The sequence below is a fragment of the Drosophila sechellia genome, chromosome X (assembly GCF_004382195.2).
Source record: "Drosophila sechellia strain sech25 chromosome X, ASM438219v1, whole genome shotgun sequence".
Classification (NCBI taxonomy): Eukaryota; Metazoa; Arthropoda; class Insecta; order Diptera; family Drosophilidae; genus Drosophila; species Drosophila sechellia.
In genome coordinates, this window is record NC_045954.1 from 22,167,986 (window position 1) to 22,193,929 (window position 25,944).

The 25,944-nt window shown below is 44.3% G+C and overlaps 2 protein-coding genes across 2 annotated transcripts in view; both read right to left on the minus strand.

Moving 5' to 3' along the window:
- Positions 1 to 1,013: 1,013 nt before the first annotated feature.
- LOC6621439 (chaoptin) overlaps positions 1,014 to 25,944 on the minus strand; it is a 239,917-nt gene continuing 214,986 nt past the window's right edge. Inside the window, exons 6-10 of the mRNA XM_032725663.1 lie at positions 24,729 to 25,593; positions 23,919 to 24,181; positions 5,229 to 8,151; positions 4,461 to 4,951; positions 1,014 to 4,002 (exon numbers count right to left, since the gene is read on the minus strand). Coding sequence (XP_032581554.1) covers positions 2,959 to 4,002; positions 4,461 to 4,951; positions 5,229 to 8,151; positions 23,919 to 24,181; positions 24,729 to 25,455 — 5,448 coding nt within the window. The 5' untranslated portion in view covers positions 25,456 to 25,593 and the 3' untranslated portion in view covers positions 1,014 to 2,958. The remainder of the gene's footprint in view (positions 4,003 to 4,460; positions 4,952 to 5,228; positions 8,152 to 23,918; positions 24,182 to 24,728; positions 25,594 to 25,944) is intronic.
- Positions 9,630 to 12,087, minus strand: LOC6620091 (serine/arginine repetitive matrix protein 2). The gene has a single exon (XM_002044264.2). The coding sequence runs from the start codon at positions 11,879 to 11,881 to the stop codon at positions 9,758 to 9,760; it is 2,124 nt and encodes a 707-aa protein (XP_002044300.1). The 5' UTR covers positions 11,882 to 12,087; the 3' UTR covers positions 9,630 to 9,757.

Below are 25,944 nucleotides of genomic sequence, written 5' to 3' on the forward strand. Positions count from 1 at the left end.
ATTATCTTATTTACTAAAGTAACAGGTTTGTGCGTTGAAAAGTATGAAATGGGTAGGCTTTGAATTTGTGTCAGATGGTTGCCAAGTCCACGCTTTATTTGTTTCTTTCGATATGCGAAAAGTATGTTAAAATTCCTATTTCGTAGTCGCACTAATGTCCTTTTTCAAATTATTATCTTCTCTAATCTAATACATGAAACGTACTTTGTTAACCAATTTCCGATTATTCTCTTACGCATTTTGCATTTGTAAATATATTTCCGACAATTGAAAGAAGACTTTTGAGTAAGTTTCATATACAGATAGCCTTAGAACTGAAAGACTTCAGTAGAAACGGGCTTAAAAAAATCCAAAAACCTAGCACACAAGATATATTTACATATATAACAAGAAGCGTTTAAAAAATGTATAGTAGCGTGGAAAGGACATATGTATGTATGTACGTTGCAAGTGGCGACACAAATAACGTCACTTACACAACTCCACCCTGTTCAAAAACACTTGAAAATTGATATATATAAATATATCCCACACTCGGGAGCATGCATTTTTCTACAATACATTCAAAATACCTAAATAAGACGTTTTATGAAATTTTAATGGAAATGTAATAAAAACAATTCAAAGCCGAAGCCGAAGTCCACATACCGCGTAGACTGAATTTCTGCGATATATATATATATAAACCGGGAAACTACTTCACTTTGAAACAGTTGGTAACAAGAAAATTATAAATCACAAATTGTAAATAAAGTTACATTGTTTTCACAAACCTTTAACACATTTTCCATACGCACGGTTTGCACTTTCCTGCGTAACGTCTAATTTTTCTAAAATATATATGCATATAGAAATAAAAAATAAGGATATAAATATAGATAAGCATTTGTGTTCGCAATTTGGCAAACTGCACCATGTTGGCCATGGTTAAAAGCAGAACACGACTGGATATTTAAGGCAGAGTGCAAATATCAGCTGTAATCAAATGAAAACCCGTTTTCGCTTTTGTTTGAAAGTTTCTTGTCATTTATTAATATTTATACTTTGTGTTGCATGCCATACAATATTTTGGGTTTTTTTGCGTTTTAATTTATTACATTTATTGTATGTTTGCTGTATATTTGTTTATTTTTTACCTCTGCATTGTGTGTGTTTTGTGTTTCCGCTTTTTAGTCCCTACAATTGAACAAGAATCGAAGAAAGGGCTTTTTGCATGGTAACGAATGCATCGTTATGTGCTGACTTTTTGTAGAGCAGAACAAAGCTTTGTTTAATTTTATATTTCCTTTTCGTTTCGTGTTGTCTTAAGTTTGATTTTTTGATTTTGATTTGCATGTTGTGTTCTTACGAGTATTCCTCTGGGTATTGTTATTGTTTGCTTCCTAAGTTTCATGCATGCATACTACATTTGTTGTATCTCGCATATAACAATATTAAAATATTTGAGAAGTCCAGACACACAGAAGCTTACACAGGAAGAAATGGGGACCGATAATGAAGACGCCTTAGCTCTTTGTTTCGGTGTGAGAATGTGTTTTTGTCTGTTGTTTTGATTTCATTTCACTTGAATCGGTTGCTTAATTTTCTAGAAATGCTTTGTTTTTTATGCATATTTAATTTCTTTTCGAATCGAAATTAGGAAAACCATATAGTTAACTATGAGAAAAAATGTATGTATATGAAACTCTTTGAGTTCTGCTAACAATTATCCATACTTTGGGGCCTGCACTTAAACTAATTAATATTACTATTTATGTTTTTATAGTTATTTAGCTACTTTTGGTAATATGTCTTGCCGCTTTTAATTATTTTGTATAACTAGTTTATCCTTGATTTCTCAGCGTTCGGTTAAAAAAAAAACACAAAAATCGCTCATCCACTATCCATTCGCTAATTCTAGTTCAAAAAAATGTTCTGCATGTGTGCTTTCCATTACAGTTGTGTATAATTGTATTTTTACGGGCCTTGTGTGTACTTCCTATAGATAGCATTATTTAGAGCTTTATTTGATTTGGATGCAACGTTTACGGCTGAGATTTCGTTTTGATTCCACTTTATTTACATTGAAAAATCCACATTGCCTTTCGATTTTCGCATTGTGCTCTACCATCAATTGTCATAACTAAACGAACGTTGAACGCATCTTCATAATTATCACTAACCTAGATTTTCTTAATTTTTCTATGTTATTTTTTTGCATCTTTTCGGGACTTTCAATTGTAAATTAAATGCATGTTGGGCACATTGAAAATCATAAAACGGCTTTGCGCTTGCTCTAGGTAATTGGTAAACGATTTTGATTCCATTTGGAATATGAAATATACTAGTTTTTGCTTGCTTTTTTAGGGCTTTCAGATTTCAATTGAGAGGGGTGCCGAAGTAGATGAATTCACTTAAAATTCCAATAAATCACGCTATACATTTAATTATGAAGCGCGAATTTGGGTGTTCAATGTAAAAACATGCAGCCTGCATATGCGGCAGATCCATTTATCCATTTATCCATCCATTTATTCTCGAATGGGTGAGCGATTATTGTTCGGTATTTTCGGCTCAGATCCGATGTGCTGACATTAATGTTTTGTAAAGTACTACACACACCCAATTCATGTATTTATGTCAAGATTGTAAGTTGTCTTTTAATTCTCGTTAGCCGAATTAAACAAGTTTCCTATAATATTTAGAAGTAGAAATTAATAATGTAACATTCACATTTGTTTGTTCCATGGACTCCTCTCTACTCTTAAATGAAACGAACTGAAAGACAGTCGTTGGAAAAAAGCTGTATTAACTTTTGTTACCCTCTACTTTTTGTTATAAAGAGTTTTAAAGAGGGTCAATTAAGGATGAATGTAGAATTGATTGAAATGCAAAAAATATCCTTTCGAAATGTAGGACCCCCAACTCGGCACGTGCACCCACGCTTCTAGCATTTACTTAACCCTTCTGGTGGTGCGACTAACACACGCTCAAGTGGTTTGTATTGAGCACCACGCCCGCTGCCATGTAACCGTTATTCTGCCGGTGGGCATGGGCATGGGCGTGGCTGTGGGCGTAACCTACGTCCACAGAGGAGTCGGCCACCACCAAACCCACGCCCACAAGGGGACTTCCCGCCTTGCCCAGAGGCAAGCCACCAATTGGTACGCCTCCGATGGGTGTGGTGGTTGTGGAGCCGGTGCCCGTGCCACCTGTGCTAAGGCTGGTCCCGCTAATGTGGGCACTAATGCCGCTGGGCACACTGGCCATGTGGGGAGAGCTACCGGCGTCGGTCGAATTATTCGAGTTATTCGAATTATTCGCAGCGGCTGCTGACGCGGCCCTCGCTGCTGCCGCTACTGCTCCTGCATTAGCAGCGGTCCTGGTCAGCTCCTCATTGGGTATGGAGAAGTGCCGGTAGGATATGTACTCCGGCGGCAAGGCAGCCTGCCGCTTGGCGTTTTCGATGCGCTTCTTCTTCAGCTTGACATAACTCAAAACCGAGATCATTACGATGAACACTATGATGCCCAGGCAGCAGCCCACAATCAGGCCCAACCTTCTGGTCAGGATGGTGTGAATGAAGCCATTGCTGGAAAGCCCGTTCTCGTCGGTGACCAAGCTGGGCGTGGAGTCCAGTGTCTGGACATCTGTGCAGGCGGAGATGTGAGAGTTCTTCAGCACCTGCATCAGAGCGTTGTCCTGACCGACGACGTTGTCCAGGTCCTGGTCAGGATTTTGGTTCTTGTTGTGATCCTGGACTATGGCTGGATTAGCGTTACCATTGGAGTTCCGGTTGTGCTGATGCTGATAAGGCGAAAATGACTCCGGCAGCGCCGCCGACATCATCACCGCCTCCTCCTCGCGCAAGGAATCGTTGGCATGGAGCCGTTGCAGAGCGTTCGCCAGCGGCTCCGAGAGCCAATTACCGCTCCCGATGACACAGATGTGATAGCGGGTATTGGGGCTCAGCTTGGTTAGCTTGGTCGAGCTGGCCGTCCCATTTAGCCGCTTGGCATGGATCTGTGGAATAAATTGAGCAGGTTGAAAGACGGTTATTGTCATTGCCATGTAGCCATTGTCGTTTCCATTCTCATTTTCATTTTCATCAGCATCGCCGATGTCAATGCCGTGTCGCTTTATTGAAAGCGTCCCCTGCGTCCCTCCGCTTTCCGCGACCAGGGTGGCTTGTTCGCTCGCGGTGTGTTGATGGAGCACGGCACTCGAAAGGCATTAAAGCGTTAGAAATATGTATGCAGCAATGAGCGGACAGAACGGGTAGTCGTGCGCTCTGAAGGGGCTGCTGAAGAACTTCGGACAACGAAAAAAAAATAGCTAAAAGGATTATGGATAAATGTGCAGGTGCATTCAGACCTCTATAACGAAAGGAACTCCTAATAATACTTTAGTAATAAATATGTATCTAATACAAAATGCCAAGATTAGTCTTGAAAGCAATTGCTCTTTGGACAGGTCCTTACCTCATCGGTGGCGACGGGGAACCGCTCTCTGTCCCGCTCCCTTTCGCGATCTCGCTCTCGTGCACGCTGCTCCTTGTCCCGACTTCGCTGCCTATCTGGGTCGTGACTGTCCCGCTCACGGTTCGTTGGAGATCCGGCCGGAACGAGGCCGTCGCCAGTGGCGTGATAAACAATTTCGAAACCATTGAGGCCCAAATGGTCGCGGCCCTGCCAGGACACGACCACCGAGTAGGGCTGAATGTCCTGGATGGCCATTTTGGGTATTAGCGGCGCGTCGCAAAACTGCTGCGGCTCCATCCGGCCGAACACCTTGCCCCGCAGCTCCGTTGGGTGTTCGCACCTTAGGTAATTAATGGAATCCCCGCCCAGACCTCCGGTCAGTCCGCCTATTCCTCCTCCTGCTCCAGAGCCCGTGATAAGCGACCATTTACGGTGATCCCGCAGCCATTCCCAGAGCTTCTGAGCGTCACAGCTGCAATGCAGTGGATTCTCTGAAACGAGCACGCAATATGAACAACAAATTGGTCATGATAACGGGGCGACGAAGGGTAAAACTGAAGCTAAATATTTAAAGGCGCTGCAGTCGAATGAAACGTTTGTGAAAACTGAAGGTCAATTAGTAAAAATGCAGCATCTAAAATATTGTTGAGGGATGTACTTGTTAGTTTGAAATTGCATTGGAAATTCGAACTATTGTTTATAAGGAGTCTGTAAATGAAAATTATATTGTTTCGTTCAAGAAAAAAAAAGAAATAGCTAAGCACTTACCCTCCAGCCTTAGGGTTCTTAAATTGGTTTCCAGGGGCCTTAGTGGATCCAACGGCACCAGCTCGAAATAATTTTTACGCAGATCCAGAACATGGAGTTTCCTTAAGAACCGGAAGGCGTCGTTTGATAGAACTGTCATTCGATTGCCCATAAGTAGCAGTTCCAGCAGACCGTGGAGATTTCTAAAGGTCTTCTTTGAAATACGATCCAGCTGGTTAAAGCTCAGGTCCAGAGTTTGCATCTCCGAGAGATCGACGCTAAACTCCTCTAGATCCTTGAGGGTATTATGCGAAATATTGAGGAAACGTAGCAGTCGAAGTCCTTGCAATCGCTCTTTGGGCAGCATTTCCAACTCATTGACACTCAAGTCCAGTGTGAGGAGATTGGTCAGAGATTTAAAGGCGCCCGGAGAAATTCTTGTAATTCTGTTGTTCACCAAATGGAGGTGTTGCAACGCCTGAAAAGCCTCGAAATCCTTGGAGGTGAGTATGGAAAGGTTCGTCTGACAGATGTAGAGTTCCTTTAGGTAGGGATACCGCTCTTCCTTCACAGTATAAATCCGGTTAATCGGGTTGCCAGTCAAGTTCAACCATGAGAGTCGTGGTATGGAAACATCCGACAAAGCTGATGAGGGTATTTGCAGGAATCGATTGCTGGACAAGTCAACCTTCTGCAAATTGATCGAATGACGCAAGAAGTTTGCCGGCAAGGAGAGCAGCAGGTTGCCACTCAAGTCCACATTGTCCAACTGGGTAAGGTTAACGGCATTAAAGCCACTCAAGGCGGTAATCTTATTGTCTCTCAGGATTAGTTGCCTAAGATTTAAGGTTCCGCTTAGCTTGAAGAAATCAATCGAAGACAAATGGTTTCGGGCAAGGTCCAGGCTTTCCAGAGTGCTGAGATTATAGAGGGTTATATGCGGAAAATCGGAAAGTTCATTTCTGCAAAGCTTCAATTCCTTAAACACATTAAGGCCACTGAAGATATTCCGATTCATCTGGGTCAGTCGGTTGTCACACAGGTCTAGTCTTACCAAATTTGTGTTTTTGGCAAAGAGCAAATCGGGTATTTGCCCCAAACTACAATTAGACATGGAAAGATGCTGCAGAGAGCGGAGTCTATCCAACATTCCAGCCATGATGCCAACAGATCCGACATAGCTGAAGTTGTTATGGCTCAAAAGAAGTCTTCTGAGATTTGGTATATCTAGCGTTTGAATATCCGCTGGATTCAGTTGGTTTCTTTCCAGATTGAGCTCATTAAGGTTGGTCAGTGATTTAAACGCATGTTGGTCCAGTTTTCTTAGAGAACAATTTCCCAAATTTAGAGAGTTTAAAGGCAATTCATCGCTGAAAATATCCCGGGTTAGTTGCACCAGCGGATTGTGAGAAAGATCCAGAGACTTCAGATTCTTAAGCTTGGCAAAAGCATAACCTTCAATGGCCTCTATGTGATTTCGGGCTAGACTTAGTTCCTCGAGATCCTGAAGCGGTGCGAAATAGTCCCTTCTTAGTTGTCTCAGTTGATTGCCACTCAAGTCAAGAAATTGCAGTAGTAAGAGGTTTACAAAAGTGTCCTTTTCTATATCTCTTATTTTATTGTCGCTCAGATACAACCTACCCAATTGAGGAGTATCAGCGAAGAAAGACCTTTCCACTCTGGTCAACTGATTGTCTTTTAGCCACATAATTTGCACCTTCTGCTGCCGACGAAATGCGCGGGGGTGAACTTTGTGCAGGTAGTTGGCTTCTAGCTGCACAGAGAGTAGAGAGGAATTTTCATCTGGAAAGATATCTTCGAGTACAGTTAGTTGATTATCCTGAAGATTAATGTGCTGCATATTTTCCAAAGTGTGAAACGCCCGCGGTTCGATATCCTCAATACTGTTCTTCTGGATGTGCAACTCCTGAAGGGAGGGCAGGGGCTCAAACACGCCCCTTCTTACCCGACGGATGCGATTGTTGTGCAGTCTCACCTCCCTCAGGTGCTCTAACTTCCGGAACATGCCTATCTCGAGATCCTGGATCTCATTGTTGTCCAAGGACAGGGATGTAAGCTTGGTGCTCTTGTCAAACAGGGTCACAGGTAAGAGGGGTATAAAGTTTGACCTCAAGTACAGGTGATCTAGGTTAACCAGGGTGCTGAAAACATTGGGATCTATGTGGGCTATGGCATTGGACTCCAGGTAAATGACATCGACATTTGTCGAGTTGGTAAACGCATCTGCCGGCAGCTCCAGGATGTTGTTCTCACTCAGAAAGACCTCTCTTAATTGAGGTAAGTCCGAAAACACCCCACCAATAGTGTGTATATGATTGTGGCTAAGATCCACCGTTTGCAATCTCTTGTTCTTCTCGAATACCTTGGGATCTAATCCTATAATCCTGTTGTGTGACATGTCCAGGGACATTAGCTCATGCAGGCTCTTAAAAGCCTCCGGTTGGACCAACTCTATCTGATTGGCGTAGAAGGAGAGAGTTTTTAGCTGGGGAAAGGCCCTGAAGCAGTCGGGTCCGATTTCGGCAAACTGATTGGAGCTCAGGTCCAGAAAAATTAAGGAAGGCAACTGAAACGCACCTACTGCAGCCGCCGCTGCCGACGCATTGTTTGTGGCCAACTGGATGTCCCCGTAGAATGTGGGTATCCGGTTGTTTGAGAGTCTCAAAATTCGCAGGTGGTCCAGTTTTCGGAGAGCCATCAGTGGAAAGGTGCGCAGGCCGTTCTCTGAGACGTCTATCTCCTGCATGCACTCCTCCAGCCCGGCAAAGGCGTGCTCCGGCATTCCCTGCAGCCGGTTGCCCTTCATATTAAGCTTCGAGATCCGCAGCCCGTAAAAGCTGTAGTCGTCCACCCGCACGATCTCGTTGTAGTCGAAATCAAGGGCCGTTAGCTTTTGCATCGAGCTCAAAGCTCGAGATGGCATCTGGAAATATACAAAATATATCTTATTTATTTGGACGTTGTAGACAAAAGTTAAATACTTAGGTAACAAAAAGATATCGGCAGGGTCTTTCAGCTGTTTACAGAGATTAGTTAGCTATACAAAAGAATAAATGACTTTTCAGAAATTTAAGTAAATGGAGATTTTTAGATGTGGTTTGTAAGGTTTGAATTTGGGTTCTTGGTTCAATGCGTTTGGAGTCCTAAGCAGTCGTTTGATGTGTCCTAGACGCAGTCTGGACAACTGGTTTCAGTGTCTCCATCTATCTCCATGTTTATGTTAACATCTTTGTAAAATGACAATGAGCAACAATTAGCCAATACAGAGAGGAGCATAGGTGAGAACATAACTGCGACTCCACCGACTCCAACTTAACATGGCAGCATATGTCGTTGGAAATTGTTTATCCATCGATTTTTATACTCGGGGTCTAGAGTAAAAGAGGTAAATGAAAGCATATCCGACATCAAGATGAATAAGTCAAGATTCTTGATCAGAATCCCCAGCCATCCCATCGATCGATCATAGGCGATCCTTTTTGTTCAGACATCCCGTTTTATAGAAATACATTTTTACAGCCTTTTCAACGAATCTTATATGCCACATCGGAATATATGTACATACATATTGGCTTAATAAAACAAAACAAGAGAGAATGCTAAAGTCGAGTCCCCGACTATCAGATTTCTTAAAAGTGTGGGCGTGACGGTTTTGGGCGTTTTTTAGGTGAAAGGAGGAGCGTGGTCAGCGTGGGTATTTTTGGTATAGAGATAAAATTTGGTATGACAAACAAAATAACGGAGAAAAATCTAAGCATTTTTCAAGTGTGAGTGGGCGTGGCCAAAAGTTGTTTGGCAAATCGATAAATTTCTATCGAGACTAATATTATGAAAAACAAGCCAAAAAATTTTCAAAGTGTGGGGGGTGGGTGGGCGTTGCAAACTTTCACTGCGTCTTTGTCTCTAAAACGTATGACGAATCTCAACCTTGATGTCGACGAATCTCAACCTTGATGTCGACGTTATATGGATAGAAGGACATGGCTAGATCGACACGGCTATTGATCCTGATCAAGAAAATATATACTTTATATGGTAGGAAACGATTCCTTCTTCCTGTTACATACTTTTCAACGAATCTAGTATACCCTTTTACTCTACGAGTGACGGGTATAAAAATTCGGGCTTACCGTACTTTTACATTCGATTGCACATCGAAAAGCGGTACTTTTTCCAAGTGTTCTCTACGAAATACCATTTACCTGTCTATTGTTAATCGATTGATTGCAGTGGGCCCTCATGTTTTTACTAACAGATACCCATACCCTAACATACGTTGATTATTTTCTGATATACCACATAATTCTTTTTTTTTTGTGCGGGGCATGGATATTTATTTTAAGCGCAACAATGTTTTTAAATTAGGCTAGTACTAATAAGTAACCATTAAAACGCATGATGTTTATCAAGTCTACATTTGTATTTACAGCTTAAATGCATGGAATACAAAATAGGCATCTGGCAGAGTCCTGAAAATCCTGTCTCGCTCAAACTCGCCTCCCTCTGCAACATTAGACAGGTCCGCCTATCTAGGGCGAACGCGAATCGTGGCGATGGTAATGTCCGTAGCGCGGCGATGAGCGAGAGTAGGAGCGCGACTTCGAGCGGTTGCGCCGAGGATTGCGCGAAACCGACATAGAGCGTAAGCGAGAGTGGGAGGACCGCGACCCGTATTCCGAGCCGGTCGCAGAGCGGGACGGCGATCGCGAGCGTGACGACGAGCGGGACAACGTACGCTGGCTCTGGCGCCGGTTGACTGGCGAGTAACGGCGGTATTGACGCCACGGCGCCTTTAGCATGTTCTCCTGGAAGGCAGACACCCTGATCAGCTTGCCATCGATCTGCCCGCCGTTCATGTGCTTGATGGCACTGGCGCAGTCCTCTGGACGTGAGTACTCCACAAAGGCGTATCCGCGTCCCTGGCGCCCTTGGAAACGGTCCATTGGAAAGTCGACTGCCGTCAGGGCTCCGAAGTGACCAAATATCTCGGTGATGTGCGCCTTGGTCACCTGACGCGTCAATCCCTTAATGTGCAGGCGCACATTGCGCACGGGTTGGCGAAATTTGAAGGCGTCCTTTCCGTTTCTGGAAGTCACTTTTCTGACCTCACCCACGGCTCTGTAGCCCCGTCCATTTGCTTCTGCTCCTCCTCCATCCCCTTCACCGCGCCGGTGGTTCCACTGGCTGCTGCAATTCCGCCCATTTTGGTTTTGACCGCTTTGTTTTTGGCGACTAGGTTCTGCACCAGTGGACGGTGAAGAACCGCGACGTGGTAGATCGTTGATTGACGACCTGCCCTTGGGGCCTGAGCTGCCTGAGCGGTTCTGCTGAGGACTCTTGTTGTGATCTTTGGCTGCCGAGGGCCTGGCACTGGAGTGCAGCTGGGTGAAATTCGAGCTGGAACTGGTGTGGTTCCCGTGGCTTGAACTGGCGCTTGCGTTAGACCTGACCACCGCTTTCGAAGAGGTGCTTGCCACTGAAGTCTTGGGGGCTTGGTAAGCCGCCTTGCTGCCCACGTGATGGGCGACAACTGCCTTTTCAGATGGGCCGGTGCTGCTGTCCCCCTTATTTTTTGTGCTGGAGATGCTAACGCCGCCACTTGAGTGGCTTTCGGCCATGCCAGTGGCGTTGGAAATCGTCTTGGTAATGGTTATAGTGCTAGACTGTATGATGGCTTGGTTGGTGCCGCTAGAACTGCTGGCGGCCGAGGCGATGTTCTGCGAGATGGAGCTGCGTATACGAGACTTGCGGTCCAATACTACGCTGCTTGGCTCCCTCATCGGAGTTGGCATGGCGATCGGAGCAGGAATTGGAACCGGGACAGGGGCCGGAACGGGTTGCGGGTGGGGATTGTTATGGGAGTTGGAATGGCTATGGAGATGGGAATGCGATTGCGAACGGGAATGGGAATGGGAATGGGAATGCGGTTGTGACTCCGAAACAGACAGGATAGCCGGAATGGGTGCCGGCACGGGCTGCGGAATGGGTGCCGGTATCTGAATGACCCCAGCGGCTGAAGCAGGAGATATTTTTTCGACAACCTCTTCCTTAACCGTGATAGCTCCCTTAGCGGCGGACATGCCACGACGACTCTTTTTAGCCAAACGCTTGGAGAAGCGTCCGTGATTCGAGTGATGGCAACGGGTGACATGACGACGACGGTGCGAATGACGAGGATTTTGGTGGCGCCTATGGCGACGATGGTGTCGGTAATGGCAACACGAGTGCTTGGCGCGCTCAAGCTTTTTGACGGATCCTTCTGGCTCTGGCTCGCTGTCGCTGGACGAGTAGCTGCTGCTGGTGGAGCTCAAGAAGCTTGTGCAGCTGGACGATCCAGAGGTGCTGTAGCTCGAGTCCGAGTAGCTGGAGTCGCTGCAGTCTGCTTCGGTGCTCTCCGAAGTTTTCGAATGATTTGGTGAGATGTTCCTCATCCGGGAGGAGATGCCTCTGGCTGGCCCTTTGCGGTCCCTGCGGTCTCTGCGGTCCCTGCGATCTCTGCGGTCTCTTCGGTCTCTGCGGTCCCTGCGATCCATGCGCTCCATGCGTTCCATGCGCTCCCTTCGATCTTTCTTGTGCGAATGCATCTCCTTGCGTTCGCGCTTAGTGGCTGGCTCTCCATCGTCCCTTGTCTTCGTCCCTGATACCTTGGTCATTTTCACAAGCTTTCACTTTCACTGCGAAAAAATGTGATGGCCTTCGAAACTTTTTTGATTTGATGCTCCGTTACTCACACGTTAGGGATGGATGCCTTATGAAAATTAAATGGCGTGAAAAAACTTGGTCTGACAACTGTCATAAAAATAAATGGTGACCAAGCAAAGGCCACTCAATGAGAGGTAAAACCCTTTTTGCTTCCGGGTTGCCACCTAAGGTCACCTCAGTAACGAATTCTCAAGCAATTTAACACTAGACCACATTAAGGATATACTTTTGAGATGTATGATGGCGTATTTTTCTGGAGCTGATTCCACACTACTCTCTACAATTTAAAGTTTTTAAATATTCAATTCTAAGGACTGTTGAAAGTGGTTGTCCAACACTTCGAAATCAGGGCTGTAACTATGGTAATTAAGGCATTCCTATAACCTTTCAACATAATTTAAATATACAAAGACAAGACAGGGACGGTAGCTTCGGTAATCCTATATCCGTCTGCCTGTCCATATAAACGTCGGCCTCATCGGAATATAAAAAGATAGGAAGTTTAATGAAAGTGTGCAGATTCGCAGCACGTGTTACCTTAGACCTCTACATGTTACGAACTGCTTTCTTTTCTTAGTGGCAGTGCCGCTAGCTCAGGCTTTTCTCAGGGCAGAGTTTCCCTCGTGCCCCACAGCTCGCACCATAAGCATCGATAACTATCGACGTCTCACGACTCTACATACGTACGATCTCTAATAAGCAGACAAACCGAAAAATGTAAACAAACGAATTAAATTAACATAAACGACAAAATGTTTAAGTTTTGGTGGTCGCAGATGTTAGGACATTGCGTCCCAGTCGACTAGGACAGCTCCATATCCCCTACGGTGAAGCATTCCGGTAGGATTCCTTCTTTTATTACACATAAATATAATTACTGATTAACTCTCACATTCTTTAATTTTCTTCTTCAATCCTTCATCAGGCAGCGATCACCCTTGATCTTCGACTGATTTGAAATGGCCAAAGCAACAAGTTTGGGAATCCTCTATGGAATCTCTACAAATCACCGCGGAAACTTGGCCCGCAATGTGCTTTTTAAAAGGGCACTATTATGAACGTATACACGTATGTACGTATGGTGTGACAAATATTGTATTGAGTGACAAATTTTGTAAGCGTTACAAAACAACACAAAAACTAAGCCTAATTGAATAATATATTCAGCACCAACGGTTGACGGCCGTTGAAACAATTGTGGCGGTCGAAGACTTCAGACTAGCCAAGGAATCTACAGAAGTCAAGGGAGGTTGCCCTGGAAGAATCCTGATGTAAAGAACGTGGCCCTCCCTGAACTGACTCACCGGCGGTTAGGGATCGCTTTGGGGCAGTTGGTGACTCCTTAGTGTAGTTGAAAAGAAAGTTTCAAAAATACAGATGAAGTTTCGGTGGCGAAGCAGACTGGCTTCACGAAATAATTATTTTCCTGACTTCCAATGCAATATTGCCCGGCGCCCTATTGCGCCATATTCCTAATCCTCTCCCGACTTGGGCTATTAGACATAACCCGGGCCATTTAAGAGTAATTCCGGAGCGATCTGGGATAATCCAAACGGCCAGATCGCTCAACAGGATTCCCAAAGGGTCGGGCCACCCAAAATCATCACCCTATCGCTGTATCGATAGATAAGGCCTTATCATCGACTCCAACTGCAACATACTAATACTTTATGAAATACTTAAGCCATAATCATTTTTAGACTAATGCTATTTTTTTGCTGTTAGGGTATGTATTATTATACCCGCTAATCGTAGATTAAAAGGTTTGTTGAAATTATGTATGCAGGTGGAAGGAAGCGTTTGTAACCATATGAACTATATATACATATATTCCTATCAGGATCCCGACCTTGTCCGTCCGTCTATCCATCCGCATGGATGTCGAGATCTTACGGATGAACACAAAAGCTAAAAGGCATTCAGATGCATTAATGCATGATTAAGCACGAGGGTATCAGATACATAGTCGCTACGCTAACGCCCACAAACCGCCGAGACATTTAAAAAAAAAAGGTTTTAATATTTTTTAATTTTTTGCTTTTCATTTGTAATTTTTGTTTGCCAATTTCTATCGGTCTTACAAAAAATGTTGGCCAAGCCTCAACAATGGCGTTAGCTTTTGTTATATTTTATTCTTCTTATCTATAACAAACTTTAAATGTTGCCAATTGTATTGTAACCCAATCTTCGCTCCTAAAATAAATTATAAATTGTTGGAAATGTACAGTAATAAAACTTAATCGAGCTGATTCCCCTGTCAAAACTGTATCTATAATAACATATATTTGGATTACCACTTCCGCCCTCTTAAATATTTCGCTGGTAACGTTTGGCATGTTTTCTGCAGCCATAGTTTTTAGTAAATACATTTGTTGAAATTAATCTTCGAAAATATTTTCTCGTTATATATTTGAACAACCCCATTCGAGCGGAGGGAGTTTTAATTGCACTGATTGAGCAGAGTTTCCACCACATTGGCCACGTGTGGGTGAGCACATCTGTGTCTGAATGCCAAAGGATCGAGAGGATGCAGATGCAGTGTCACATGACATGGACAAAGCGAATTACGGCCTTTTAATTAATGTACTGACACGAAAATTTATGGCAGTCGATTTTAATTTATTGAACCCTTGCGCTGCCGTTTCGCGCCTTACGAACGCGACACAGCCATCCAAGAGACCCAGGACATGCGACTCCGCCCTGACTCAACCGAAATTTATGGTTAGTGGCTGGCCAGCGAAGAAATGGTCTGCCATAAAATCATATTTATTTTTATTGTTGGCACAAAATGAAATATTTATGGGCATTTTGAATTCCAAAGAACAACGACGATTCACGGCGTCCACACTCTAATCCCTGATCACGGGTCGTTTCTTGGGGGCACATGGCCCGCTGGCGCCACTGCTTCCAGATATCCAACGACACATTTTCAGGTATTGGTGGCCCTGTCGCGAACACAAAGAAGCCGCGGATTCTCTAGGTCCTTCAGGGTGCAGGGATCCCAGCAGAGGGGAGGGGGCACAATGCTATCGACCTCAACGGTCACCACAACCGTTGCAATCATCAGGATAATGCTCAGTTTCGACATTATTGGGTGATTGAGTGATAACTCTTCCCCGAAAAGCCAGAGTTTTATAGCCATTGACTGTCTAGAAACCAGGTTGCTTTTCCACATCTCGCAACCTAAGGCTTGCTTTATAGGTAAATTTATAGTAATTAAAAATTAAAATGTTTTTGTTTTCAGTAAGTAGTAAATTAAAGTAAATTAAGTGTCCCGCTTACAAGCATTATATATTTTATTATATATTTAAGGGTTCAGACCTGATTCATAAAAATAATTATTGGTAAAGTTTAACCTGGTCTCTTTCTGGTATTTAGTTTTATGTAGAACCAGAAGTTTTGTGAAAAGCGTATAAGGTTGACAACAACCGTCATGCCCACCATACCCAGTAAAGATTATTACTAACACTAGAATAATGTGCAAGTTCAACACGGGATGCGTTCTGGGTACGGTAAGGTCCCTTCAATTAAATCACTTCTGTACTACCATGCTTACGAACATCTAAAATGTATTTGAAATCGCTCTCAGCCCTTGTCCTTCTTGCGGCAGTTAGTTGCGATAACAAGACAACTACCGGTAAGCCCACTACCATCGAGTTCAGAGTGATCCGCGTCCCGCCGCCACGCCCCCTTTGCATGCGCTCCAGGCTGTGGTCTTCTTCCCAAAGGCGATTGCCAGCGCTTCCAGAACATTCTGGCCCTGAATCGCCGCGGAAGCCCTCTCCAAGTGACCAACACCCGAGGGCTGGAATGTCGCAGAATCCGAGGCGTTGGCGGACAGTACAGACGACCTTGCTATTATCCGTGTCCCGGTCGTCCGGTGATTTGAAGGAGAACGCCCCGCAGGGCGGAGTTGTGTGTTCGGTCGCGAAATCTGCATAGCTGCAAGCTGCTGGCCAACAACTGTCAGCTTCTCTACCAGAATTGTTACGGCCGCCCAAGTGCGCAGTAGTCGAATGAGTGGTGTTTTAAATTTAGCTACAAGGAAGACCCCTTCCAGGTGTCTTCCAAAAAGTCGTAAAATGTCAAATTACTTTAAAACTATTCAATTTAATTGTGTGGGGTATCGGCCAGATATTTTCCGCTTGTTTTAAGCTGATTTCAACACCCCCTTTCATATTTACCAGAATCTTTCTTAGGCTGGCACCGCACAAGCCAGATGCCTGTGAAAAGCTGCCCGCTCCGGACACTCCTTGCCCAGGGAGCACCCGCAGGCCACCCGCGGAAGCCGACCTTGGATGAACTTTAGTAACCAGTGGTCACTGGGTGCATAGCAATCTTTTTAAAACTCAAATAAATCTAGGCACGCTTTAATTGGAGCAACTTATTGAAACATCAAATTAAATTCTGGGAAAACTCGACTTTTGTGCTGTTTTTTCAGGCTTTTGAGCTATTGTATGGAAGTTTGGACTTATGCCATACCTTATACATTGCTTTTCCGAGCACATGTTGCCCTCTCTATCAGCTCCTCAGCAATCGTCTCTTTCCATGCGTTTCCGACTGGTCGATTTTGCCAGTTGCGCCGCTCGCCTGCAAATTATTTTATTGAACGCAATTGTTTTTGGCTTTGGCTCGTTTGTTATTCGGCGGCGGCGGCAAATTACTTTTTATAGCTGGCGGCGGGCCTTTCACTTCCCATTTGCCATTTTGCCTGCCCATTTCCCGTTTGCCGATCGCCCCCGTTGAGTGCGAGGCACTGGGCTCCAATTCTGTGATGCCCGGAATCAGGACTCAGGATTCTGGACCCTGGATGGCGGTGCTGCCGTTGCGGCGGCTGTTTTCCAAATTTAATGGCTTAGAAAGCTATTTGCATTTTTTGATTGCCCAACAGTGTTTAACATTATGTTGCGCTGGATACGGTGCGGAGTTTCAATTCGCAGTTCCAGGTCCCGATGTAGGAGCAGCCCGGATGGACATGGACTAATTGGCTTGGCGAAACCACGGCGAGGTGCAATTTATGCGGCAGGAAGCCAGTTCCTCATAAATGAGTACCCCTCTCTACTTAGGTGCTAGCATAGACAGCATACTTCAATCACAACCGCAACATTTTTAAGGGCTTCGGAACTAATGCAGCGCAAATCTTATACCCTAACAGAGAGTATATTGTTTCAGTTACAAGTTTGCAACGCAGTAAATAAGATATTTGCGACCTTATACATTATATATATTCTGTCTATATTATCAGTATCCATATATGATATATTAATAACTATCAACCTAAAATGTATGCAAGAATCTTTCTATTAGTCGGAGCGAACCGGACCAGCTGTCAATTGAGTTTGGATGTTAATTCAAGCACAGATAGCTCTATAAAAAATGCTGCTTATAACTATTGTCGTTTTAGCACAGGTAAGGACTACTGGAAGTTCCCACTCATCAATCTATGCGATCTATTAAACTAGTGTACAAGTTAACACGAGCAAGTCAGAGGGGTGCGACGACCCGCCGAAATGCCATCCAAGACCGGATGGACCAACAATAACATCGGCGACGCTGAGCCAGCCCAGTAACGCATTTCGCTTTAGCGAAAGCGATGTGCAAGGGTCAGCGTAATGCGAGGCGGGCATGTGCGCGCTGGGTGACCGTCGAAGGCACGGAACTCCAGACGGCACGAGGCGCTGACTAAGCGCTCTGCTGGGACCGCTGCCTCCAACCGAAGACTTGGCGGCCTGAATAAATTTGATTTGCATTTAGTTCGTAAGATACCAGAATTCAGAGCAGTTGGCTCTAATAAAAAGAACCATTCAATACAAACGTATTTGGTTTAATTGACGCCCAACGCGCTTAAGTGTCGTAAAACCTTAAAATCCGTAGTAAAAAGATCTAGAAATCAAGGTCTCGTAATCGGGTTTTCTTTGACACTTCGGACTCGCGCGCTGCACAATAATAGTGAACAGCAACAAACAAACAAAATTATCTAATACAAAAGCAAAACAACGCTGCACAAGCAACAGTGAAAACCGCTGCATATCAACAGTAATCAGCTAAATCAACGACAGCCAGAGGATAAACGGATCAACCAGCTACCGTCTTCGATGCATTTTTATTATACCAGTATACCAATATAACATGTAAGTGAGATCTTTATTTTCAATTTACCTCTTTTAACGTCAACCAGACATGTGTGCCAATGTTTGAAAAAAATACACATAATAAGTAACGAAATAAAAAAAAAAGTGATTGCAATTAAAAGTTCAGGTATAGCGATTTTCATTTACAAATTTAAAAAAAAAAAAAAAAACAAATGATGAAGAAGGAAAATTAAGCTCTTTCTCATACAAATTATAAAAAAAAAAATTTAAAAAGTATCATTGTCCGATGTATAGAAACAGTAACGAAAACAACGACAGTGACGAAGACTTAATACAGAGCTATAAAGACATAAGAAATAATAGCCATCAAGGGGGTTACATTGACGGTACTGAGACCGACGAAGATATAGAATTAAGTAACTTAATTGACGGCTTTACAGACAAAGTAAAAATGGTTAACGACCAGGAATTTCAAAATCAACATCAGGACCTTCAACAAGAGACAACAGCAACACAAGAACAGGCGAAAACCTCAGGTACCATTAGTAATAAAGATGTAATTAGACTCATGGAAGCGGCCGTAAATGGCGCACTAGAGCATCAACAAAAAATATTTTCAGAAAAGCTTAAAGAGGTTGAGAATAGGCAGAGAGTAAATGAGGGTGGACCCCTAGTGGTATACGAGCAAATACCACATAACTCAGCTATCTCTTGTAATGAACCACTAGACTTAGTAAAGTCCATACCAAGTTTTGACGGAAAACAAGATGAGTATGTGGCATGGCGAACCGCAGCAGTTAACGCCTACGAAATCTACAAACCATATTTGGGTAGCTCTAGAACCTACCAGGCCGTAGGAATCATACGTAACAAGGTAATAGGCCCCGCGGGAGTAATGCTTACGTCACATAATACAGTACTAAATTTTGATGCTATAATAGCTAGAATGGACTGCGCTTATGCAGAACAAACTCCAATCGAGGTAACGCAACAACAAATGCTTACTATGCGTCAGGGAGAACTTCCCCTAATGACTTTTTATAATGAGATTGAGAGAAAGCTAACTCTTATTATTAGTAAGACTTTGTTGTCTTATGACACAAATACTGCCGCTATCTTAAATAACAGGTCACGGCAGGACGCTTTGACCGCTTTTGTGACCGGGTTAAAAAAATCAGTCCGACATGTAGTTCTCTCGGCTGCGCCCAAAGATTTGCCATCAGCATTGGCTGTGGCTCAACGGGCAGAGTCTTGCAATGAGCGAGCCTGGTTCGTTGCAAACTTTAATAAAAATTTAGAGGACAAATCCTACAATTCAGAAAACCGTCGCCAGGGTAACCGTTTTCATAGCACCCCACAAGGTAATAACCACAACAACTCCCAGGGTGTTTTCCAGAGAAATCAAAACAATAATGCACCGGGCACTAGTAACCAAACTAGAGGCTCTCAATTTTCTAAAAACCAAGGACATAAAGGCCAAACGCAACAGAACAGTGAATCAAATAATCCTCGTAAAAGCTATTCTCAAAATCTAGGTCCTGAACCAATGGACGTTGATCCCACATCACGTTCTAAATTTAGGGGCGAGCAGACAGCTCGCAGTCGTCAATGGTTGAACCATACGACCCAAGAGCAGTCGCATGACCAGGAGTATAGGGTAAAGTCATCCTACGAAGCAGCGGAAATCGAGGCAGATAACACGTCCGATTCGGAATCATGTAATTTTTTAGGGGAACGTCCCTGCTCCCGTACATAATTCGTACGATAGCGGGGCGGGAAATCAGGTTACTGTTAGATACAGGAGCCTCCAAAAATTACATAAAACCTTTATCTGAACTAAAACACTTCAAACCGGTGGAAACACCATTTGAAGTTACATCAATCCATGGGCACACAAAAATAAAACAAAAGTGTCTGATCCATCTATTCAATGTTAAGTCATACTTTTTCTTGTTAAACAACCTGAACGGATATGACGGAATTGTTGGACTAGATGTACTAAAAAGGGTCAATGCAAAAATTGATCTAACAAAAAACATCATTGAGCATGATCATGGTACAGAGCAGATTTTTTACTCAAAATGCAGAAATGTAAACTTTATTAACATCAATGACGTGGACGTGCCAAACGCCGTCAACGAAGATTTTAAAAAGATGATCAAAAACAGATCAAAAGCCTTTGCGGACCCAAACGAGTCCCTCCCCTTTAATATAAATACGGTCGCCACGATCCGCACTGACGGGGAACCTGTATATTCAAAACTTTACCCATATCCGATGGGTGTAGCCGATTTCGTCAATTCAGAAGTTAAACAACTTCTAGCAGACGGAATAATAAGACCATCCCGGTCGCCTTACAATAACCCAATTTGGGTTGTTGATAAGAAGGGTTTTGACGAAGAAGGTCATAGGAAGAAACGTCTCGTTATTGACTTCAGAAAACTGAATCAGAAAACAATTGATGACAAGTATCCTATACCATCCATATCGACCATACTGTCGAACATTGGAAAAGCCCAGTACTTCACGACTCTTGATCTGAAGTCGGGCTTCCATCAAATTGAGCTCGCGGAGCGCGATCGAGAAAAGACAGCTTTTTCGGTCAACAATGGGAAGTATGAATTCTGCAGACTTCCCTTTGGTTTAAAAAATGCCCCTAGTATTTTCCAACGGGCCATAGATGATGTTCTGAGAGATCACATCGGTAAAACTTGCTATGTCTACGTCGATGACGTAATCATTTTCTCCCAAACAATGGAGAGTCATGTCAACGATATAAACACGGTCCTAAAAACTTTGTGCGATGCAGGCATGAGAGTGTCTGTAGAAAAATCTATGTTCTTTAAGGAGAACGTAGAATATTTGGGATTCATAGTGTCCCGAGGGGGAATTAAAACTTCGCCTGAAAAGGTTAAGGCTATAAAAGAATTTCAACCTCCATCAACACTGTTCAGTCTCAGGTCATTTCTGGGACTGGCCAGTTATTATAGATGTTTCATAAAGGGGTTTGCTAGCATCGCAAGACCTCTGACGAATATTCTAAAAGGTGACAATGGAAAAATTGGTGCAAACCACTCAAAGAAAGTCAAACTAGAGCTGACCAACGAGCAGCGAAAATCATTTGAAAAACTTAGAAACATCCTGGAGTCTGAGGATGTCATGTTGGCATACCCAGATTTCACTCAGCCATTTGACTTGACCACTGACGCCTCTGGAAGCGGCCTAGGGGCTGTTCTTTCACAGAAAGGTCGTCCAATCACCATGATCTCTCGTACGTTACGCGGAACAGAGATTTCAATGGCAACAAATGAACGAGAACTACTAGCAATAGTATGGGCACTCCAAAATCTCAGAAGCTATTTATATGGCGTAAAGAAGTTAAACATCTTCACCGACCATCAACCACTGACCGGTTCAATGTCGGATAAAAATCCGAATCCCAGGCTCAAAAGGTGGAAAGCGTTTGTTGATGAACATAACGCACAAGTGTTCTACAAGCCGGGTAAGGAAAACCACGTAGCCGACGCCTTGTCGCGGCAAAACGTAAATGCTTTAGATAACGATACACACTCCGACATCGTTACTATCCACAGCGAGGAGTCGTTGACCTACACTATAGAGTCAACGGAAAAACCTGTAAACTGTTTCAGGAACCAAATAGTGATCGAACAGGCAGATTTCCCGTCTATAAAGTCGATCATCCTTTTTAAATCAAAAACGCGTCACATTGTGCGATTTACAGACCGCACAACACTGCTTCGCTCACTAGAAGATTTAGTAAAAATAGATGTCGTCAATGCAATCCACTGCGAGCTACCTATACTCGCCTTCATTCAGCACGATTTAATCGTCGCTTTTCCCTCGACGACATTTAGACATTGTAAAAGCTTGGTCACCGATATAACAAACAGTACCGAGCAAAGGGAAATTATGACCACGGAACACAATAGGGCCCATAGAGCAGGACAGGAAAACGTAAAACAGGTCCTTCGTGACTACTTTTTTCCCAAAATGGGCCAGCTAGCGGCAGAAATCACCGCAAATTGCAGAACATGTTCCAAAGCAAAATACAATCGTCACCCAGTGCAACAAACCATAGCGGAAACACCAATTCCCGGTTATACTGGGGAAATTATCCACATAGATATATTTTCAACTGATCAAAAGCATTTTCTAACTTGTATCGACAAATTTTCAAAATTCGCTATAGTCCAACCAATCGATTCAAGAGCAATCGTAGATATCAAAACTCCGATACTACAACTAATAAATCTGTTCCCTAAAATAAAAACAGTTTATTGCGACAATGAAAGGTCTATCAACTCACAAACCATACGAACCATCCTAGAAAATAGGTATGGTATACAGGTCTCAAATGCGCCCCCCTTGCACAGCACGTCTAATGGCCAAGTTGAGAGATTTCATAGCACCCTAGCAGAAATCGCACGGTGCATCAAGATAGATCAAAACATAACCGAGACGACCGACCTCATTCTATTTGCAACAATAGAATATAACAGAACTGTCCACTCGGTTACAAATAAAAAGCCTCATGAAATAGTTCACGCTATTCCACCAGATTTTGCGGGCACAATAAGAGACAAGATCAAAGAGGCTCAAGAGAAAACACTTAGGTACTCAAATGAACACAAAGACAATAAGCAGTACCAAGTAGGCGAAAAAGTCTGGTTAAAAACCAACAGACGCCTGGGTACCAAATTAACGCCACTCTGCTCAGAAGAGGTCATTGAGGCTGATCTGGGCACGACAGTGCTTATTAAAGGGACAACATAAAATAAGAATATTCCCAGTACAGCATGAAAATAGAATCTTAGATTTCGAGGACGGTAGCACGGTCGCGGATTGCGGTACGGAAACCTTCGCGGTCAAGGACTGCAATGTATCAGCGGGCACCACCTTCTGCAGGAGATCGAAAGCGCCAACTTGCGCACAACAACTCATCTCTGGCATGGTCGCCCATTGCAACACCCAGCCTGGACACTTGGACCCAGTCACCATGATCGACGAGGGAATGCTCATCACCAACGATGTAACGATAAATATCACCGACGAAAAGGGAATAAGCCGGATGATATCAGGAACTTACCTGGTATCATATACCGAAAAAATTAAAATAAACGGCACCCTTTACGTCAACAATATCGGAACATCAAAGAAGAAAGCCGCAGTTTCAGCCATGGCCCAAGTAAACGTTCTGAGGCATCTAGAGCGCCTTAGTCTGTCATCAATTCACGGAATGAGCGTTAAAAATCTGCAGCACATCAACCACCTCCAATCCCGACTGCCATCAGGCAACACCTGGATCTTTTGCTCTGTCTCCTCCACAGCCTCAATAACCCTGGTCATCATCTTTCTTATCTACCGTCTGAAAGCCAAACGTCAACAACCATCTAAGACCATTGAATCCGGGGACGACTTCATCTTAAGACAAGGAGGAGTTAACACGAGCAAGTCAGAGGGGTGCGACGACCCGCCGAAATGCCATCCAAGACCGGATGGACCAACAATAACATCGGCGACGCTGAGCCAGCCCAGTAACGCATTTCGCTTTAGCGAAAGCGATGTGCAAGGGTCAGCGTAATGCGAGGCGGGCATGTGCGCGCTGGGTGACCGTCGAAGGCACGGAACTCCAGACGGCACGAGGCGCTGACTAAGCGCTCTGCTGGGACCGCTGCCTCCAACCGAAGACTTGGCGGCCTGAATAAATTTGATTTGCATTTAGTTCGTAAGATACCAGAATTCAGAGCAGTTGGCTCTAATAAAAAGAACCATTCAATACAAACGTATTTGGTTTAATTTACATATATACATATATAACTTGTAGAAATTGAACCCATTTACAATATAGATAGTTGTCTCTCCCAATTCAACTCACCTGCGTTAGTTTCCCATTAACAATGCTGAGCGACTCCAGGCTCGAGCGGACGTTGCGCAGGCTGTTGTCCTTGAGCGCCTCTAGGTGCGAGTGGGAAAACTGCAGGTGCCTGATATGGACGCCCGGCTGGAAGACGTCCTGCGATAGTGACGTCACCGAGCGGTCGAAGTCGTAGATGGACAGCGAGTGGATCGGCGCCGATATTCGCTCGAGGGTTGAGCGCAGCGATATCGCCGTCGTGCCGGGACACTCCAGGAAAAGTCCTGAAAATAGGGCGAATTAATCACGACCTTATCGCAGACGGGCAAGTGCAGTGTGTATGTGTGTGTGCATTTCCATTATTTCCATCAAAGCAACTGTCCCAGCTAGTCGATTGCACTGCTTGTTAGTAGTCTACATTTCCTTGACTACACTGTATTTCGTTTCTGACAATCGTCGATAGAAAGCTTCCCTGGTGCCTTGTGTAAACACTTCCTGTTCTGGATATGGACTCTTAAGGCGGTCTGATTAAAAGAGAGACTCATTGAAATCCGGGCAGTTATTTGAAATAAGATTTCATTCCACGCCTATTGCCAAACTAAATGTATCTATTTTTGCACACCACCAGAAATTTTAATAAAACAACACGTTTACTATTCTTCTCCACAAAAACGTGGGCTGACTTTTCTTCTGTAAGTAACTATTATCTACGGGGTATCTGATATTCGATGGCTTCATATGGAATTCGTTCTGACGTCCCGAGTGCAATAAACTTTGCCTCGGCGTCTCGGCTGATGCGTTTAATTAGTTCGCTCGACCGTTCGCACTTACCATCCTCGAACTTGTAGCAGGGACAGGCGGTGTTGTCGAAGCTGGGGCACTCGATGCCAGCCACACCTCCTCCGTCTCCCCCGGCGAGGCCTGTGCCAGGGCCACCGCCCGCCGGGTGTGCGGCTCCGCCGGAGGAGCCGCCAACTCCGACCCCGACTCCTCCTCCGCCCATCTCGGTTAAGAGGAGCTCACGTGCAGGGCCTTTGGCACTGGAAATCCTGGCCGTGGCTGCGGCGCCAGGTGGCAGGGGCAGCAGCCCCAGCAGCAAAGCAGTCGGCAACAGGGCGCACAGAAGCAACTGCAGCTCCAACTGCAACCGCAGGACATGCTGCTGAACGCCGGCAACATTATTGCGATTCCGTTGGTGTTTGTGTTTGCCTTTGCATTCGGAGTCTGTCGGTTTGGTCTGGTGTTCGTGCTCCTTGGCAGCCGCCGCCTCTTCATTTGTCTCCATTGCCATTTGCTCTATTTGACGTCCTTGTTGCTGGCGCTGATTATGCTGCTCCTGATGTTGCTGCTGCTCCTGCAGCATCTGCGTGTACTGCTGTGTGTGTTGCTGCTGCTTGTTTTGACGTTTAGCTCGTTGTTTTTGCGGCACGAGGTTTCCCCGATTTTCCGATTCCTTGTCCTTTGCAAGGACTGCCGCCTGTCCGTTTGTTGACTTCGTGCATTTCGCTAATAAGTTTACCAGCGCTGCTGACGTCCTTAAATTCCTCCCTTGGCACATTTTCCTTATAGTCCCTTGTCTCTTTGTTGCAGTTCCTGTTGCCGCACCTCTCGCCTGCCGTCTGTTTGTCCTCGTCTCGTTCACCCGGTCTCAATCAGCGTGTCGCACTCGCCTGGATATCCTCCTGTTACCATATCCCTGCAATGTGGGGAAAGTCGAAAAACCCAATTAATAATGAATTAGTACACGCATTTTTGTGGCAATTCATTCCCCTTCTAGAAGTGCGATTTGAAATACTCAGCCCAGCACTCAGGACTGAAGAGTGAGGAAATAGTAACGAAAGGACTTAAACAGATCAGCGCCCGAGATAACGCAAAAACCACTCGTATTCCGAAATCCACTGAGAAGTAAAAGACTATTTAAAATGTAATGTAATTAAAGTGCTAATGCGAAAACCCAGTTAGAGCTTAATTATACAGCAAATTAATGGTTCATGCTTATGTGAGTCAGGTCCCTGGACTTACCCACATACCAGGGTCCCGGCCGCAA